Genomic DNA, 21,381 nt, shown 5'->3' with positions numbered 1-21,381 from the left:
GTGTATTTATAGACAAAATAGAAGGTTATATTGGAATTATTAGCTCTTAATCGGTTTTACGTAGAATTTAGGCCTTTAATAAAGGACGACACACTTTATAAAGCAGTGCAATAGTAGTTACTCGACACACATATTTATACTATATACGAGCAGATTGTTTTTATAAGGACGTCGCGTACGGTGTTGGTGATAATACGGGTTTTGCTTTCCAGTTCGCCTTTATTGCATTTGTAAGACGTTTCGGAATTGATAAATATATAAATGTATATATCAAAATGTGCGTAACTAAAAGTAGAAATGGAATATGCCTTAAAATCAATACTTTTATTCATTTTGTTACTCGAATGATCCTTAATAACACTGATTTTGAGCGTGTAGACAAGTAACACCGCGACATATGATTAGCGTTGCTGAAGTTATTCTTGTCATTTTTTAAACTTATTAAAAAAAAGTTGAACTCCGAGCAAGAGTAGTCTTTGGTGGTAATGGTGTATGTTTTATTTATGACGTCATCGTTAACTGGACGCGTCTGACGAGGACGAAAAGTTCACTTTGTTTTGTGGTCAAGCCGAAAATAGAAAAAAAATATGGATAGGGGTAAAGTTAAGAGTGATTTTAAAAGGTAATTCAAATAGATTATTCCGAAAATGATATATCTTTTTATTTCGTATATAATAACGAAAAAAAATAAAAAAGTTTTGTTACAACATTTCAAAAGATCGTGGCAGAATTAATGATTTTTTGAAATTTGTATTTCTGTCACAAAACCCAAATCTCGCATATTTTTTGGAGCTCTTCAAAATTCGAACGAATGCTGCAGATCCAAACCACAATTTACATATCCACCCTTTCTGTGTCAAAATTATACAATAACTATACAACTTTTTATGTCTTCAATTAGTAAGTATTGTTTAAATTTTGTCCTAAATTATTCATTTTATTAAACGCGTTGAAATGTCACACTCGCCGTTTTCTGACGTTTTGGCGTATTTGTTAAGTGTCTTATAAAAAGTAATAGGCAGTTGCAGTCTTTTCTACGATATGAAATTTTATTCAAAAGTGAAAACTTTTTTTTTAAGTGTATGAAAAAAAATTGTGTCGAAGTTTTAAGAGAAAATATTGAAAAAAAAAATAAACGCGATCTTTTTGTTTTTGTCTAGTCAAAATGTCACAAAACGCCGTTTTTTACACTTTTGTTACAAGTATGATAAGTCATATTATACAGATTTGGAGGGGGGAAATTTTGAAATTATAATAGCACAAAAATACTATATAACATTACAATCTCACTGTTCAGGGATTTTTTTGAACCCATTTTCAATCACATGTCGGAAGTATCAACGACACAGTCAGCGACTACTTTTGTCTAGTCATAATGTCACACCATGCTTTTTTACTCGTTTTGACGTTACGTTCTGTAAAACTTGACATGTAGTGCCTAACGTCGCAAATTACGGAAGCCTAAATACGTGCCATGCTAATTAACTTTTTCCAATTTGATATAACAAATTATCAATTTGATATAACAGATTATCAATTTGATATAACAAATTATCAATTTGATATAACAGATTATGAATTTGATATAACAAATTATCAATTTGATATAACAGATTATGAATTTGATATAACAAATTATCAATTTGATATAACAGGTTATCAATTTGGTATAACAAATTATGAATTTGATATAACAGATTTTGAATTTGATATAACAAACTATCAATTAGAAATAACAAATTGTCAGTTTGATATAAAAAAATTGTGAATTTCTCTACCAATAGTATGATTTAATTATAAGAATGAGATTGATTGAAACATTGCGTAACCCTAATTGGCGCCAAGGCCGTAACTAGGCATCTTATTTTAGTGAGGCAAAATAATTTTTATTTTTTTTGAGGGTATGAAATGAATGGTGCAAAATCCCGCATTCTAGGCATTTTTAGAGAGTTTGATTATGTTTTGAATTTGGACACTTTTTATATAAATTTTTCATATTTTAAGACTTTTACTAACACCAAATTTTTAACAACTTTATTTAAATTTATATGTAAGATAATCATCCAAATATCACTAATTTGAGTCTGCTGCCAGAACATAGAACAAACATCGATTCAGTTGAATTTGCCAAATTTTTCTATGGCCGGTTCAGTCAAATCGTTTCAGAATCATAATTTGTTCTGCTGATATCCTTATCGCGATGAACATAGAGCATGGCAAGACCGCAAAATCTCTCGCCACTCATATGCATGCTTTCAGGGAAGTCTGTTTCTAAAGCTAGCACATTATCATCAACACAATAATTAATGTCTTCTTCCAATTCCTTCTCCATCAGCAATTCGGTAGCAGCATCGGTAGTAATTAACAGTTTTGTTTGCAAAAGGGAATTAAGCTTTCCTGTATCATCATACAGTCGCCGTTACAAAATATTAAACTCGCTTTTATGCTGACAAAGAGTAGACAAACTAGGGATAGAATGAGATAAGATACATGTTTATGATTCTATCTATAGAGTAAATATATATGCTATGGGTACAGGGGAATTGGAATGGAGTTTTTGACGTTTACATAAGGTCCGTAATTTCAAATTATTTCTGGAAATAGTTAGTGGTATTTTAGTTCCAGAATCTATAAATTTAGGGGTTAGGGGTTGGGGGTGTCCGATTCCGAAACCCCGAATATAAAGAAAGGAAATTCCGTAGTCCCCAATAAGTAAATACAAAATCCTGTGTTAAAGGTTCTACCATTCCTCGATAATATCAAATTGGAATATGGGATATTATTTCAATTTTTAAGGTTAAAGAAACATGGATAAAAACTAATCCATGCATGTTTCATATTATTTATATTTTATTTATCTGTAAAGAGAAAGATTAAAATTTGTGAAATGAATACGCAGACAGGACTGCCCCCTTCCGAAGACCAGTACTTGATTTGTCAGTCTACTTATTGTTTTTGGATTGTTCTAATGAAGTTATATGCAATACTCAAACTCTGTTCACAAAAAAACTAGTTTCAAGAATTATTCCTTCTTTACCTTCAGTGTTGCTTTTCCTTTTTCTGCAAGAGCCTGTTTTTAACTAGAGATTCATGATGATTATCGTTACTAAGTTAATGTAATCGAGAAACATCACACGTTGAGATGCTGAGTTATATTCAGGAAGAATAGTTTAAAAGGAATGATGTCCAGTTATAGAAATTAAGGTTGAAACAGAACAACATTAGATCAGTGTCGAAATTCTAGTGAGGCAATTGCATCACTTGCCTCAAGGGTAGTTACGGCCTTGGGCGCATTTTATGTGTATTGATTCATTGTTTATCTGACGTCCAGCGACAAATATGTCATTGAATGCTTATTCAAAACTTTCTTAACAGGTTTAATGTTTTTGAAACCCTCTCCCTCCCCTTTTATCTATTATTTTAGGCAGTTTGGGGGACTAGTTTGAACGTCCACTATTCAGAACATGGGACCTGGTGTCTTAGAACAAACGAGTATAATAGAAAAGGATCAATTTATATTGCACGTTTTCAAATCAGAATGAATGGATAGTGTGAGTCTAGGGACATAGGAACATGCAAGGATAAAAAATGCTTCCCCTTCCTCAAAATCCTGGCATGCTTCTTTATCAATTTCGATGGGCACATACAAGGATTAATGAAACATTCTTAAGTTCAACCTTGCATTTTTCTTTACATATTTGATTCAATATTTATTTTGTTTGCACACTTTTTATTAAAAACAAAAACCCATGCTCGAGATCTAAAAGAGAAAACTCATGCACAATCAGTGCAAAAAAGGGATCTGATATATCAAATTTATAAATTTTTATTTCAAATTATCATAATTTGTTATATCAAATTGATTATCTGTTATGTTACAATTTATTTGTTATATCAAATTTAAAAAAGAAAATTTGCATGGCCCTCAAAGACTTCTGTAGCAAATATCTTATCCTACAAAACCATAACTTTTTTTTTATATATTTTTTTTTTATATATAATATCTTAACAGATTTTCATCGAATCTAATTAAAATTAATATCTCAATCTGTTTCGGCGGAGGACATTTCAGCGCATTGGTAGGACATTTTAGAGAAAAAAATCTAACGTTTTAGCGCCAAAGTAAAGCCCATTTTAGCCCTAGATTTTTAACCCGTACGAGCGAAAATTGAAATTATCAATGCCCATTTTAGAGCAATGCATTAATCCATTTTATGTTTAATGATTAATGATCAATATTTTTTTAAATAGAAGCAAGACAGACCAATTTAAAAAATATCATGTCCATTAAAATATAACACTAAAATTTTAAATGAAATTTTAAAAGTCCATTCTACCCTCTGTACTATACTGTTCATAAAGTTGAAGTAGGAACTGATTTTTCACTTTATCTTGTCTAGGTTATGGTGCACATTCGTCTATACATTGTATTTTTATACATGTTGTTGTTTGCAATTTAATGATAGTATCAAGAAAAACGAAAATAGCTGAGTGACAACTATAGAATTACTTTTATTTCCATGATGAACCAAAGTGAACGCATATATATAATATTAAGCCAGCATAAATTAATGCTCGTGGTTTTAGTATTATTCAACTAGGAAATTTTTCGCTAAAATGGGCTATCGAAAATACAGCTCAACGGCTTAATCCTGTGTTAAAATGGGCTCAAATGTCTGCGCTAATATGTCCCGTATTAGTTTTTGCTAAAATTATCTGCGCCCATCTGTTTTCTTGTTCATAGTTGAGATTAAATCCTTTTATTTATGAAATTGGCAAATTAATTTGGTTAATTTTGAATTTGCTTTCAACTGTTGATTCTTTTAACATTTAATCTGAGACTACTATAACACATGTGTTATAGTACAGACTACTGTAGTCTCAGATTTAATACAGGCGATGAAACAAACGATTCAACTAATAAAATTTGTATTCGGAAATTATCAAAAGCGGATAAAAGAATAAGCCCTTGACACTATTTGCGAGTATGATGGTCTTGTGAAACAATGATAGTCCATCGGAAGGGGGCGATAAATGACTGACCCGTGTTAAGAGATCTAGCAATATCTCTTGCACGTAAAAGTCACCCTTTTTAAAAGATTTCGAAAAGAGAAGGCTAAGGCTACAAAGGAAGCACTTGCACCCTCAAAGTGGAAACGGATTAAAATAAGTTGTAATAACTTGATTCCCAATCCACTATAAATAAATATGTTTAAACTAAAAGAAAAAGCAGCAGAAAAGACAGTGGTTTAAACTTTTTTTTAAATATCCTGTTTCAATAAAAAGACAGAGAAAATATCTTTGCTCCAATAAGGGGATACTAATTTAAATGAATAAATATTTTTCTGTTTTAATTAAACTGTACTTAAAAAATATGTGCCGCTTTTGCATTTCGGTTCTATACGTAGCAAGTCAAGCAAACCGCTCATATAAATTATGCTGTATGATTGAGCTGTACGAAATGAAAAAAATACGACGTTATTTATACAATGCATGAAAAATAACGTCAAACTAACGTTACCAAAACTAACACCAACACCGTACGCGACGTCAAGGGAATAAATTCATATCATTATAATATTATTTGTTTATTATCACATTATTGTTCATAAGAGATATACTGATAACAGATCTCTAGAGCCATTCCATTAGCTACCATAGATGTAAATAATTAAGATACTATAAATCTATTTTAGGGCGTATTAGTAACTGTTCCTTTGTAATTAATCAATTTATTGTTAACTGTTATAAAATCATAACATATTTCACTTCTTGTTAATAAATCGTTAACTTATTGAACATCTCTTTATACATGCCATACTTGATTCTACATTATACTATCAACGGTACCTATAGAGGCGTTTACATTCAGGATCATTCCGCTAAGATTTAGTAATTGGAGTACGTTATTACCCATCCTTCGATCCCTTATAAAACTCTCTAGGTCCGTCGATATAGGTTCTCGCTACATTGAAGACCCATTGGTGGCCTTCGGCTGTTGTCTGCTCTATGGTCGGGTTGTTGTCGCTTTGACACATTCCCCATTTCCTTTCTCCATTTTACACTAAGTTTCTTGGATATAAAATTGTTGTCGTTGAGGAGATTGTCGCTGATTACATCTCACAGGCAGCAGGTCGGACCCGCTTCATTATATACTGTGATACTTGTCCTCTTTATCTCGGATAACTATAATGTAACTATAGTTAACTACAGCGTAACAGTATAGTTAACGTAGTGACGTCGCGTTATGTTTAGACGTCCGTATTTGCGCAAGAACTTAAAACCTACTTTTACGCTTTTACGATACTACGGTCGCTCTGTTTAATGACTAACTTGTTATTTTTTGTTTCTTATTTTGTATTGGAGAGCCTGTTATTTTTATGTTTTTTATTCTTCTTTCCTTTATATGAAAGAAGGAAGATGTATGGTACACAGCAATGAGACGACAAGCCAATACAAATGTATGTATACAAACAAAAAGGACAAATACAGTAGTCAACATGGGCTTCTAAAAATATACAAGTTTTTAGCGAATGCGTCAAGATGTTAATCGTCCAAGGTCTGAAAAAAACACAGAGGAATATTAACATTTTATCTTTACACTTGTATATGTACCTCTCGTAGGTTACTCGTTTACCGTTATATTATAAAACGGAGAGTTTGTCTGCGGACCTGAATGTATTTTAGAATGCCATGATATATCGAACGTATATGAAAGGAATCTTTAGTGGAAATTTGAAACAAAAATGGCTAATGTCTCCAAGTTTCTTGTAGTTTTAAAAGATTATAATACGTCACTTATTAACTAAGAAACATGGAAAACTGCCGCTTCTAACAGACGTACATCTCTCTATCGACATGGATAGCATTCAAAATGTTTGTGTCATCTTTACTATCATCGCACTTCGGCGTAGCTATCAAAGATAGCGTCACTATGTCACCATCGCACTTTGGCATGATCAAAAACGCACTTCAGCGTCTAACCATCGCACTTCAGCGTGGCTCTCGCAACCGTTTTAGGAGTACCATGGCGGTTCAGAGTCCTGCATATATTTGTCACGAGAGCCTTAAATTTGTTTTCATATATATTTTATTTCAAAGATAATGTCTTAAATTTCAATTGTACAGCGAAAACAAAAATGAAAAGAAATCTAAATAACATTTCATGTATAACTATAATATATACTCACTTGTTTATCGAATCTGCAGTAGCATCACTATAGTTTGTATTTCATATATAACACCAAACTCAGAAAAATGGACATATATTTCAGTTTTGGCATACTAAAACTGCAATATAAATGTGATGTACCGCCTAGGTGTAATAACTTGAAACATTAAGAACATTGTAATGCAAGTGCATATTTTTAGCTAACAAATGCATTTAATTTTAATTAAAATCACAATTTACAAAGAGACCAAAAGAAAAACCCGAAAATAAGTTAATTAAATTATTTAGAGGGTTTGGATGGGGTTTACAGATTAGGGAATGATAGAGAACGAAAAAAGGAACAGGGAAAAGATGACAAAGAATAAAGAAAACATTGAATGAATGAATGAATGAATATATTTTATTGAAAGAGCAAATATAATGCTATAGCAAAATAACATAACATCTAACTAAATATTACTAGTATGTTATATGCATATACATATTCATGGATCTACAATCTGTCGATACCTGTAACTTGGCATTGCACAAGGTCCGGCATGTTTTTCTCTGGCTGTTTATGACGTCTTTACACTAAATCCATTGGATGTTGGATGTGTACGGATTGATAGTTTAGTCTTAGATGCATGATTTTTTTTTTTAGTTAATGGCTTTGAACTAGCTTTCAGATAACTGAGAGTACTCTCAGATCTGTTTTTTTGTGTCGGGATGTATAAGTACCGAGCCACGTCCACTTGTATGTTTGTCCATCTGATGAGTTGAGCCTTTTTCAACTGATTTTTATAGTTCGTTCTTATGTTGTACTGTTATACCACTGTCCCAGGTTAGGGGGAGGGTTGGGATCCCGCTAACATGTTTAACCCCGCCACATTATTTATGCATGTGCCTGTCCCAAGTCAAGAGCCTGTAATTCAGTGGTTGTCGTTTGTTTATGTGTTACATATTTTATTTTCGTCCATTTTTAATTTTTTTTACATAAATAAGGCCGTTAGTTTTCCCGTTTGAATTGTTTTACATTGTCTTATCGGGGCCTTTTATAACTGACTATGCGGTATGGGCTTTGCTCATTGTTGAAGGCCGTACGGTGACTATAGTTGTTAATGTCTGTGTCATTTTGGTCTTTTGTGGATAGTTGTCTCATTGGCAATCATACCACATCTTCTTTTTTGTATATATAATTACAATAATGACAGTAAACAAACCGAGAACAACACAATAAGGTAATAAGTTCAGAATTACAACTGTTATGCAATGATAATTTGTGATCATAACTTCCATGCCGTATTAAGAAATTTACACATTTGTTTTCTCTGAACTAGCCTGTAAAAGAAATACCAGCTTTCTATTAGTTGGCCACGAACAATTATATTTTGGTAAAACTGTAGCCTTAATGATCTAAAGGCAGGACATACTAAGACAAAATCGTGCTCATTTTCAATACATTATAATGATCAATAAGAGAGTGCTTAAATATAAAGAATAGAGAGAAAAAAAGGGCAAAAGAATAAAGAAAAGAGAAGAATAGAGTGTTGAAATTTAAAGACTGAGAGAGAACTATTGTCAAAATGAAGTTGAAAAAAAAGTAAAAGAGAACATGGATAAACGTTTAAGTGGCGACAATTTGAGTCAAATTGGTGAACAAGCTTTTGACAGCTGTATGTGTATAATGCCTCTCTAAATCTATACAATTTCTTCCGTGTATTCATACATGTATATTCCATTACGCGTAATAATTCATCCGTTTTTATTATATATTCTGATGAACGAAAGGAGATGGCGTGTGTTAGCTTATTGAGCTACACAGCAATTAGACGACAAGCCAATCCGAAGGCATACCAACAACAAAAGAAAAGACAGATATAGTAGTCATCATGTTTATTAGCGCATCCCAAAAGTTTCGAATTTGACACTCTATATTATTTTCAATTTATGATTAATCATTTTCTGGATACATTTTTATTCGTATTTCGCCTGTTTTTGTTGGATAATGCCTTCTCTCTGTCTGATTAATTAAGACAGCTGCTTTTTGTTTTGTTTTTATAAGTGATTACTTTAAATAAAAATAAAAAAGTCCCTGACTTATATATATATGTTGTGTACAAGATATAAGTTTTGTACAGTATAATTTGTACAGGGTTTTTGTACAAATTATAAGTTTTTGACACCTACCTTCTTGCAACAGATGATACAAGTTTATCTTCTAAAAATGTTTCAGTTAAATGTCTTAAATTCAAATCTATATACTTCAACCCAACATTTAGTGCCATTCTCATTGTCATAAAACTGGAAATGAGGACACCTGAATGGTTTAAGTTCTAGTTGTATTTTTCTCCATATACCAAAATCATATCCATAAAAAGTCTTTTTATGTTCTAATAATGTTTTTCATACCAATGCTCAGTATTAAACTGTAGCATGTAGTTGTGGAAATATGTCAGACATATGCGTAACAAAAGACTGTGTGCTTGCATCATCCATTTGTGTAAAGCGGTTTATGAAACTCTGATAACTTGTACAAAAATCTACAAATTATAATTTGTACAACATTACAACTTGTACACAACATATATGGGCGTTTTTCAATAAAAGCGTTCCTTTCAGACCTAAAAAAAAAAAATGGAAAATCAACTAGTCTAAAATTTATTTTCAAGAGTTATTTTGAATACCTCTATTATATACCTGTTGTAAACAAAAAGTGCAATCTTAAATACTCTTTAAAATGATATTATTTTCATAATTTGTGTACTGTTTCGTAGGGGACTTAAACTGCTTCTAAACACACATATTTTTGCAATTTTAAATGTTTCCTATAGACATTCCAGTTTGTTTACTTTATATACTAGAAAAATCTCATTTTTTTCTGAATTGGTGAACCATTTTTTATCGATAAAGATTAGACAGTACTTCACATATGAAGATACAACTCATGTTACGTAGTGGACATTTTGATGCGTTTCGTAGTTGACAAAACCGTTTCGTAGTGGACAAAAAGTTTCGTAGTTGACATCAACCCTATTCTATGTTAATAAAAACATAATAAAAATTACATGAAACTAACCTTTGTTATTTGCTTTGCACGAATATAATTGAAAAAAGAGTAAAAAAAGACTGCATGGTAGTGGTAGTGTCCACTACGAAACGTTTTTCTCCCAAACTTGTTTCGTAGGGGACGTATTCACATATTTTATTTTTTTCTCACAACCCCTATATTGTCTATATTGCAATAGTAACAAGACTGACTGTATTCATCAAAGCGTTATTGAGCTGTACACTGATATTTTTTTCATAATTTTAAAACCAGTTACTGAAAGAGATTTGACCCGTTTCGTAGTGGACATTTACAAAAATACGGTATCACTCTGGTCCATTTGATGTGCTCAATTTTTCTTACCAACAGTTTAATTACCGTTATAAAAGCATCCCTTCTTTTGTAAGACCCTAATGTCTATGGGCGTTTTTCAATAAAAACGTATTTTCTTGTCCTAGCCACTTTAAAAAAAATGTGTTTGATCTTTGCAAGTAATTTTTTGTGCCCCATATTTTTGGCACATCCCCGTATACCCAATAATAGGAAGTTACCCCCCCCCCCCCCCCCCCCCTCAGATTATTTTTAAAACTCTTGATTTTTTATTTCCTTCAAGTAAATTTGGTTTCGTCTATTTTAAACTATGCGACATTTCGAAATTTCTTTAATACTTTATACAAATGTTTTTGAATAATTTTACGCACACTTTTTGACACCCCAATCGTCCCTCACCGGAAATTAATTTGAATTATCTCCCTTATTCAGAAGCAGGAAGTGCAGACGAGAATGGCTTCTGCAGATTTACCAACCAGACATCACCGGAATGACACGATTAAGAGAAGACAGACTCCATCTGCACTTGATATTTTGATGCAGATGGGGTTCCCAAAGCAACGAGCGTATGTTTTTATTTCAATATTGATTCTACTATTTACATTTCTTAAGAAAAATCGAAGAAAGAACACGACATATCAGTCCGGGAAAACTCCGAATTCGGCAACGTCGTCAAATTCGGCAACGTTGCCGAATTCGGAAACCTTGGTTATTTATACATATCTAACTACAGTTATGCATCAATACTTGAAACTTATTGTCTATGATACATATTTCATTGAGTTGTATCATCATTTGTCTGTCTATATTACGTACACCTTCGTAATCGTAAGGTTGCCGAATTTGGCAACTTCCTGTTGCCGAAATCGGCAACTTCCCGTTGCCGAATTCGGGAACCTTTGGTTTATTGTGTATTCTTCCAGTTGTACCATATCCTTAAACATGTGTAAATGTTCTTTTAAACTATTCAATCGTGTACGACGCGTATTTTTGTCGTTTGCTGCCAAGTAAACACCAAAACAAAGAGGAACCAGGGGACAGTTGCCGAATTCGGCAACTTCCTTAATCAAGGACGATTGACAAATTCAAGGACAAACAATATAAATGATGTTTATTCTTCAAATATCAACAATAGGTTTGTATAATCTAAAGAAACATAAGTTGTTCATTAACATAATTCTTTAAATAATTCCCAATCAACAGCAAATCAGCATTTTGTTCCAATTCAAGTAAATAAAAACACTTCAACTTGGGACCTAATCTGTCATGCTCCATCTCTCCTGTAAAAAAACATATAGCCTCCCTTAGAGTTCTATGCACTGTTTGATTTATGCTTATTGCATTACAGATGTGCTTTGGTACATGTCCCACGGTTTTTCCTAGTATTTGTCCAACTGTCTGTCTCCTTGGATCCTCTCTAGTGACCACATTACGTAAATGTGGCATGATTTCTGTTGGTGTTTTCACCACAACAGCCCATATATCATGTGAGTTTGTAGGTTCTGGCTCACAAACCATTGGAAAGTCAATTCCACTCAAGGGTTTTACTTGAAAGTGATGGTATCTAAAAATCAAAATGCATTAGGTCATTTTTGCCGTGATTCATTTTAATTTTCTTGTATCTCAAATTATGTTTTTTTTTGTGTATAGTCTGCTTGTTTTCATACGTTGTTTGAGTTATTTATAAGTTATTGTTTTTTTAAGTCAATGCACACCCATTTCATCATTAATCATGTTATTCAGTAGCTTTGTTCTCCAGTTGTGTTACCCTGTTGTTATTGCCTTTTGTTGTCATAAGTGAAAACTGTGTTTCTATGAAAAAAAAAACCAATAAAACATTGTTTAAACTTGCCCATTAATGGTTGATGCAAATACTAAGGGTTGAGTTCCTCTCCCTTCCATCCCTCTTTGTCTCCTAAACATGTGAATTTGTTGAACGAATTGGAACGCCATTATCACGCTATTTCTACTAATCTTCTATAGTCTCTGATCTATCATGGGTCGTCTCAAACATTTTTTTTTTCAAATTAAGAAGTGAGTGGATATGGGGTTAAGGGTGTATATGACAAGCTCACACTTGACACACACAATGAATGATTTCAATATGAAGCCGATGCTGTTCCCGCAATTTCAACAAATAAAATAAAAAAAAAAAGAGATACATGGAGAAAAAGAACAAATTATTTACATGAAGAGACAAGAACAATTGCCAATACCAGAAAACTAAACTATCTCAAGAAAACAGAACAATGAATTGATTTTGCTGATAACAGATAAAAGTTAAAAATCATCTTGACCGAAACTATATCTAAGGTCTTCAACAATGAGCACATGAATATATCTTAACATGAATTATGTACAATGCTTGAAAAATCCGTATCCTTTCTCTTAAAAGTTTATGTTTTGCACTTTTAGGACATGGGTAAAACAAGAACTGAAAAATCAAAACGGACTAGATCTTCTGAATTTTTTAATCAATTCACACGAACATGCCGCTGTATTATACATGACCCCAGCTCAAATTCAACACTGTGCAAAACATCCGGCAAAGATCACTGTAAGAACGATCTTCAATATTTAATTGAAAAAAATCTAATAGGACGAAGAGCAACATGGGTGTGTACCAGTTGCTTAAACTTTGCCAAGGAGAGTCAAACTAAAAATTTAAACAACGGTGAAGAACTGTCTAACTCTGAGGACTTAAATACGTTAAATTCACAAAAAGAATCGGAAAGTAAAGTAAACTCTGACGACGAGTCCAATGAAGTTGATGAAGCAATTTTAAATATCATAAAACTAATAAAGGATAAAAAACTTAATGACAACCAAATTTCAAAATTGTACTCTGAATTGGGTGCTTCTACTAAAACTGAAATTCAAAATGCATCTCGTAATTCATCATATAAAAATTTTGACAAACTTCATGAGATTGATATACTTAACTTTCTTCAAGAACAGCCTATACCATTGATATCATTTCTTTGTGGAGCTCTTAATATAAGTTTACAAGACAACATAAATAAGAAAAAACTGTTTTCTCTGGTGACTTTGATTGAACATCTTTATTTCACGAAAAATAATAACTACATTGGAACATTTTCTTTCTCAAACGCACTTATTCAATGGTGTTTACATGGCAGCAAGACGGCAATATCTTTGCTTGGTACATCGTCGGCATCTGGTAGTGTAACTACTTTAAAATCTGTACTTAAGTCCTCCAGCGAGGCTGTAAACGAATGTCCACAACACGACGTAGACTGTTTTTTTGACAATACACAAAGGATAGGCAAAACCAGGAGGGTTCGTGAAGGAGGAGTAACACCATTAAGTATAGCCACTAATGTTGTGTACTGCCAATCGGAGGAACCTACTGACGTACAATCTATCACGGAAAATAAGCCTGGAAATTGGAAAAAGTCGTTTATAGAGTGTTCTGACGAAATAATAGATAAAGATAAACAAATCATCGAAAAATTTTTCCGTCCTTATAGAAGAAACTTTTTTGAACGCGTTTTCGAAACGGTTAAAAATGAGCAAAAACTTGATGAATGTTCAATGGAATATAAAGATCATGTAACATACAGCAAAGTTGTTTCGGAACGTCATCCAACAAAACGAGTTTGCATTTGTGGAAACATTTGTCTTAAAACAGAATCTAAATGCATGACATGTCAATACGATTCAAGTGTTACGGAACGAAGTTATCTTTATGGCGACGTTCCTGCTGGTCACAACAAAAGATCCATAGTGACGCCAGGTGAAATTATAGGAGTAAATCCCAATAGCAGGGAGACAGTGAAGACCGTTCTTATCGAAATAGGCAAAGCAAGTAAGGTTGGCACCGATCGAGAATGGATTCGTGTTGGTTGCGATGGTGTTCCATACAACATAGCAAGCTCTTTGCTTAATGATATATACATATGTAATGATTGTGGAGAGGAAATAGACATTTCCAAAACCCCTTTAATTGTTCACCTAGACGAAAAGCACAAACGTAACAAAGACAAAATTTCATTCAAGCTATACTTTGATTACGTCCTTCTTGTCCCAGGGGTTGGACATTTAGAAATTAACCTATTCAGGGCACTGTTTTCTCTTTGCAGAGACATTTTTCTTGAGTTTTTGGCTGGAAAACTTGGTTTTGTTTCTAAAAAGGCTACAGATTTTATAATAGGTTGCGGCGATCACCACCTAACATGGCAAGTGTACCAGATTGCTTTATATGCAATAGCGAGTGAATTATGTAGAGTATATTACTTGTCAAAAGTCCAAGACGGCTCCGATACATTTTCTTTTGAAAACTTTGTAATGTGGGTAACCGAAGCAAAAAATCCAAACATATTGATGTTATTCAATATTGTCTATACATTTTTCCTTGCCATGAAATGCTTCCGAAGCGGCACGAGACGTAACAATTCTGAATTCATGTTATGTGGCAGGCAAATTGCAGTTCCACTATTTTTCATTAAACGACACACAATTTATCAAAGTCTTGTTTGCAATGATATGGCTTATCGTTTGACCTCTCCAGAGAGTGTTAAAGAATATATGGAAAAACACGAAACGTTCTCCATGACCGGAGACTTTTTTCGTGCAGAGGGTGGTGATTATGTTACCGAAAATGTTAATAGGTCAATAAAAAATCAATTGCCACCAGGAGTCCCAACTCTTCAGAACTGGGTGACAGCTAGCAGATGTTTTTCTAGACTTGAAAAAATCCGAACATCTGTATTTGAACGTTCTGGTTTGAATGAGCCGTGTAGTGAAAGGTCGGCTATAAATGTTAGCAACGAAACTCAAATGTTTAGACGAGAAATTCGTCAATCCGGGTGGATAGAGAATCCCGACGAAGAACGTTCATTGAGTTCAATCGATTCTAAATGTCAGTTGCATCATAATCTCTTGAATGTCGTGCACGACAGTAGAGAAAACTATAGGCGTTTTTTGCAGGAAGGGAAACCTGCGGAACTGTTGCCTATTTTCATAACATATCAAGATGAGACAGACTATAACGATGAAAAGAATTGGACAGTAAGCAAATTGAAAAATCAAATATTGACCACCATCAACCAATTACAGGACCAAGATCTGGCAACATTTTATCTTAACCATTACAAGAAGAATGTTTCAAACAGTAACAAGGAAGCTCATGTAAACTTGTATATTGAAGTTAAAAATGTACTTTTAGGCAATGACTCTACTGAACTCTGTGACGACTGACCTTTTAAATACTTCTACATTTATATCAGTAAAAATATATATATAATTCAAAGTTAAAATTGTTCTTACATTAATCCATGCATAGGTTATAGCTCCACCTATTTTTTTTTAAATATGAAAAAGAAGATATGGTATGATTGCCAAATATACGAGACAACTAGCCACAAGACTGCAGGAAAGTAAATGACACAAAGCCTATTAACCAAAATTTAACAAATTCGTTAATAGACAAAATATAGGCCATAATGACATAATTCATAATGAGTTAAACTGATCTTTACACGTCTACAAGTCACATCTTGTTTTACAAATGTCATGTCTGCAATATGGAACTTAACTCAAGCAGAGTATATATGTCTCTGACTCAAGTCTTTTAAACATACAAAGAAGGTTATAATGACATTATTTTTAGCAGTACTGTATTGCTGAATGCAATATCACTAAGTTGCTCTACCACATGTAGTACCTAATATATAGACAAAAACCCTTAACTTCACCAATTAAATTGTTACGGGCCAAAAGATACGAGGGCTGTCATGGGTTTCTTAAATCACTGCGAAATTAACAATTTATACAGCAGTGTACAATAATATATATTTCAACTCCTATTGGCATTTCAATGCCCACCTCATTTTTGCGTCTGTCCCAAATCTGGAATTTAACCTAATACAATAATGAATGGAAATGGAGAATATGTCTTTTTTCCACCTGTGAGTTTAATCATTCGTTCAGAAGTCCAGTATAGAAATGTATTCCTGACCTCATTATTCATTGAAAAACCTTTAAGGGTCAAGTTGTGCACCACTGAAATCCTGAACATGATAAAATACATCACCACAAAAGATGGAGATGGATACTGCTACTTTCTCATTTTGTGATACAGGTAAAAATAATAAAATTACATGTATGAATATAAAAATATATATTTATGTCATAATTACTTTTTTTATGATAACATGAGAAACATTTTTTAGACACATAAATATACACCTCTTTTAAATATTAAACAAATTAAAACTGTAACAATCAATCTCAATAAATAAGTTAAATATAGTAAATATCAATCTAAATAGATTGAATTTGCACTTAAAATATATAATTGGGAACCATTTTTCACAGAGGAAAAGTTATTTATTATATTGGTCATATCATATCATCAAACATTAGTAAATGTTTTGAGTAATGATCGGTGATTTAGCAAATTTATCTGACTATACTTGAAATTCACTGTTCTAAATATGGTTGATTATTTTTGTGTTTGTAGTGTTTCCCAATAACTTTTCTCATTTATTAATGCAGTATCCTTAACAAAAATAGGGACAAAAATAGATATAAGTATTGTTTCTTCATCATTGGGACTTATTTTTTTTTTTATCTTTTTGTCATATGTGTATTCACCCAATATTTATTCTTTCCTCATTTTATGATAGCTCAATTAATTAAAACCCACTAATTTAAAAACAGAGAAAACATATCGAGCAATGTTTCTTTACTCACAAAATAATATCATGGAATTTTATAATACTCACCTTGTAATAAATTATTTTTTCAGAATATCATGAATAAAAATTTCCTCTGTGAAAAAAACATATTGGAGTCACCAAAAATGTATATGGCTATTTCCCATGCTTTGGACAGAAGAAAGGAACAGATTCCAAGTCTCCCTCCTGTTTGTAAAACAGCCCTATACAATTTTGGTGAACCCAATACGGACAGTCCTGTTTTTTTGTTTTTGGGTTGCGGTATCCACAACCCAACCAAAATGAAACATCTTCTCTGGCCCCACACATCCTACAAGGTGGATTTTTGTTTAAAGTTGCTTTCAACGAGGGTTTTCTTGAAACCCTTGCTGGGCTTTTGGCAGCTGGTACGCAGCCCCTGTTGTCACCAGATGGTCCTGGTACCTGTACAGTAGGGACAGATGTTTGATCCTCTGCACCCGCTAACTCCTTGTTTTCACTTCTATATGAGTGGCATTTTCCTTTGACCCAGGAAGGTTTTACCTCTACAGACACTGCACAGTGGGTTTGCAGTTCCAACTCCATAGCCTGTAATATTATATGAAGAAATGAGAATTCATACATTTTATATCTATGGATACTAGTCTGGATATTAGTCTGATGCTTCAGCTAAATGTAGCATCTAAAATATGACTTTGAACACATGGATAAAAATAATATCCAGCAATTGAAATACTTAACAATTTTATGAAACTATATAAACAACAAAATAACATATTATCAATGAATTGTGAAGATTGACTTGATGAACCATGTGTTACAGTTGAAGAACAGTATTTTGCAAAATATAATGAACATTGCCATATTTCAGATACCAGGTAAGATGATTTATAGAAAATTTGACTTAAACAATGAATACATTCATTAACTTGTAAGACATTATTGAAGCAACAATTTAATTACCTGTACATATCCTGGTTTCTAATTTCATGTTATAAAAGCAAACAAAAAAGTATGTTTGTTTCTGTTACATCTTTGAAAAATAGAACTAAATGTAGTTTGTTTTTAAATTGAATCTATGAGAGAAATTTTCTGACTTTAATAATGCTTATACATAACAAAATGCATACTTGTGTCCTCCTAAAATAGGGTGCGCAGGGTTACAGGAAATGCACACCTTTATAGACTTAGTTGATCTTAGTCATAAAGCATTCAAACATCTCGCAATAAATGAAAATCATTTTTTTAAATTAAAATGGATATCAAACCTATGTAAATAATATTGAAAAAAATAAAAAAATTCGGAAGCAAAATAAAAACAAAAAAAAATTAAAAATTAAAAGAATAAACATAAAACAAATGTCACAAATATAAACATCTTTTGAACATTTAACAATGAATTACCGATAATACAAGAGATGTTCCCCGTTTTGAATAGGTGGATCGCCTAGATCCATCATTAGTAATATAAGTAATTGTTTTTTTATGTGTTCTGTCGGGCAAGCTCCTTTTCAGTTTATCAATAGCATTGGATAAATTATCATAATATGCCATAATATTCTGAAAATAAAGATTTGAACATCCTTAAAGTTTAATACATTAAAATTGCCCTAATAAAGGGAGGTGGGTTTTTTTTAAAAAGGGGGGGGGGTTAAGTCTCAAGGAGTCCAAATTTAGGACACTTGATTTGATCAAAAAAACATGCAATCTGTACATGTCATATATATATCTTTTAGAATGTGAACAATCACAAGATTGATTAACGTTTCTAAACTGCATGTACGTAATTTTCGTTCAATGTACTTGAAAATAAAATGTTCAAGTCAATTGTCATTATTGTTGTTCTTTATCATTATGTGAAAAAAAAATGGAGACAAATTGTACTGGTCAGATTGGGTTATATGTGGGGTACGTTTATAAGAGGGAAAAGTAAGAATTTCAGTAAATTATGATCTATACCTGTCTTCTTGGATTGTTTCTAGAGATTCCCGCGGATGGATTTTCTTCAACAAAAGTGAAAGTGAAAGCGGAAATTCGCGCGACCTCTAGGGTCTAAGGGAGATAATGCCGATAGTTCTAGAACTTTGCCGATAAGAATTTGAAGCTAGTGTTGTCGAATTCGGCAACAAAAACAGTACATAATTTGGCAACGTTGCCGAATTTGACGACGTTGCCGAATTCGGAGTTTTCCCGGACTGATATGATTTTTTCTGACTATCTTAAAATCTCAATCTGTCAGTGACATGTGTAGCAGGGCAACACTAAATGTTATCTAAAAGAATATTTTTAAGAATGATGATACATATACCTATACATGGGTTTTATTGCAAAGCGGTAGAGTAGATTTCTGGATATTTATGACCTCAATTTTGATTTTATTTATTAAATTTTATACAAAACAATTTTTTTTTATGTTTTATGCAATTTTAATTTATAGAACTTTTTTTAGTTTCCATTATTTTTGGAAGAAAACAACTAGCCAGTTTAATTTTAATAGTCGGTTAAAGAGCTCACCAGAGCTCATGTTTTCTCTGTTATTATGTATATACATGATATATATGCCGACTCTAAATAAAATTTACTTACTTACTTACTTAATAATATAAAGATAGAACTATGAAATGATAATATTTTTGTAAAGGACATGTTTCTTTTATTCATTTGTTTACTTTTTAAATCGTGTTAAAACTGTGTGTAAAACATGACTTGTAACACTATAAATAGAAATTTTGTTTTGGTGTGAAATCATGCAAGACAATCCCAAATGATGTGACTGTATAGAAAGTCTAGATTTTAACATCTCTTAAAAAAGGTTATTTGCCCAAGGATGATGTACGCATATATTTTTAATGTTTGTTAGAGCAAAAAAAAAACATTAATCACAAACAATGACAAAATAAGTATCTTCAACATGTTCATGATGTTTAAAAACATGTTAAACAGAGGTGATTTAATTTTCTATTAGAAAAAAACAAAAGTATAAAATTATTCATAGGACAAATGTAGGAAGAAACTAAGCTGTTTTCATAAAATTTCAATGATGGTGTTAAATCTATTAAAATAAGGTTTTTATATTTGGATGAATAATATCCAATATGGTACATGAAGGTGGTATCTTGGTACAGGTAACAATGGTGAAATGAACCAATAGGAAATAAATAATGATTAGAATGATTTTGAAAATAAGAGATAATCTGTCTGAAGTTTATGGTTACACAATTAATCTAACCATGGAAGTATTACATGTATATTGACAAAAGAATCATTCCATGATCTAACTAAGATGGGGTTACCATGCATGGCTAAGTTTCTTCAACTGGTTAACATAGAAGTAAATAGCCATACATGCATCACTACCCCTCCTTATAGTCATATTAGTATAAATTGATAATTTTCAGAAATTATTTACTACATGTAAATGTAGATACTCCAGATTTCAATTTTTTTTGAGAAAAAAAATAATTCCTAGTTACAGCTATCATTATAGACATAGCTGTTAGAAACATATGATTTCATAGTCTTTATAATTGCAATACAATATATATATATTTGATTTATCATCTAGCCTTGAATTGTTCAAAGGTGTTGTGTATTCAATTTCGAATATTGGGAGTATTTGTTTTTAGCCATGCATGCTTGTATAGCATAAAGAGTTTTTTTTTTATGTAAACAGGGTTGAACTGTTGAACAGGAATAACTTTTCAATGATGAAAATATAGATTTGGAATTTAATACAACATTTTGCCCTCTACCTTTATTACATAAAAGTTGATAGCCTAAAACCACACCAATTTGATTAATAGTTCTTTGGATTTTCCCGTTCCTGTTTTGGAGAAATTGACTTTTCAATAAAAAAAAAATTTACTGCTTCCTCAATTTTTTGGGCTGCATGCCGCTCCAAAATTAGTTTATCCTTGACATTTTTTTCTTGAGCATATATTCATATCGATTCAAATCGATTTGTTAATAAAAGGTCAAAAATGGGGATGCCAACATGAAGTTGTGTCAAATCATTGCACAGGACAAGTAGTTATAAAACACACAGTTATTTGAAATGGATTTAGTTTTACCTTGTTCTAGAAGACAAAATAAAAAATCTTTCGTTAGGCCAACTAAAATTAATTAGTAGATTTTCATCCAAAGTTTTAAAAAAAATGGGGCGGGTGGGAGGA

At 32.2% G+C, this 21,381-nt stretch overlaps 2 protein-coding genes across 4 annotated transcripts in view; one reads left to right on the top strand and one right to left on the bottom strand.

Annotated features, from left to right (window-relative positions):
- Positions 1-10,936: 10,936 nt before the first annotated feature.
- The window catches only part of LOC139526986 (ubiquitin-associated and SH3 domain-containing protein B-like), a 33,133-nt gene continuing 22,688 nt past the window's right edge, over positions 10,937-21,381 (top strand). For both annotated transcript variants that reach the window (XR_011665234.1, XM_071322188.1), the window contains exon 1: positions 10,937-11,095. Coding sequence is in view for 1 of the 2 variants with exons in the window: in XM_071322188.1 (XP_071178289.1) it covers positions 10,983-11,095 (113 nt within the window). In the remaining variant the exon portion in view is untranslated. The remainder of the gene's footprint in view (positions 11,096-21,381) is intronic.
- LOC139526987 (uncharacterized) lies at positions 11,626-19,395 on the bottom strand. 2 transcript variants are annotated; one of them, XM_071322189.1, is made up of 4 exons: positions 19,169-19,395; positions 18,614-18,769; positions 17,654-17,797; positions 11,626-11,809 (listed from the first exon to the last, which is right to left on the bottom strand). In XM_071322189.1, exons 2-4 carry the CDS (start codon positions 18,761-18,763, stop codon positions 11,786-11,788), a joined length of 318 nt encoding a protein of 105 aa, XP_071178290.1. In that variant the 5' UTR covers positions 18,764-18,769; positions 19,169-19,395; the 3' UTR covers positions 11,626-11,785. The 2 variants fall into 2 exon arrangements, 1 of the variants encoding a protein (XP_071178290.1); XR_011665235.1 differs by lacking the exons at positions 11,626-11,809; positions 18,614-18,769 and having other exon boundaries at positions 17,059-17,797.

The sequence above is a fragment of the Mytilus edulis genome, chromosome 6 (genome assembly GCF_963676685.1).
Source record: "Mytilus edulis chromosome 6, xbMytEdul2.2, whole genome shotgun sequence".
Classification (NCBI taxonomy): domain Eukaryota; kingdom Metazoa; phylum Mollusca; class Bivalvia; order Mytilida; family Mytilidae; genus Mytilus; species Mytilus edulis.
The sequence above is the reverse complement of the archived record's forward strand: the minus strand, read 5'-3'. Positions and strand labels throughout refer to the sequence as shown.

Excerpts from the sequence above, each read along its gene's own strand:
- LOC139526987 (XM_071322189.1), bottom strand. The coding sequence starts at position 18,763 with ATGGCATATTATGATAATTTATCCAATGCTATTGATAAACTGAAAAGG. Across the intron at positions 17,798-18,613 it reads GAACATCTCTTGTATTATCG|GCTATGGAGTTGGAACTGCA; the intron begins GTAATTCATTGT and ends ATAATATTACAG. Across the intron at positions 11,810-17,653 it reads CATCTGTCCCTACTGTACAG|GAGAGATGGAGCATGACAGA; the intron begins GTACCAGGACCA and ends GTTTTTTTACAG.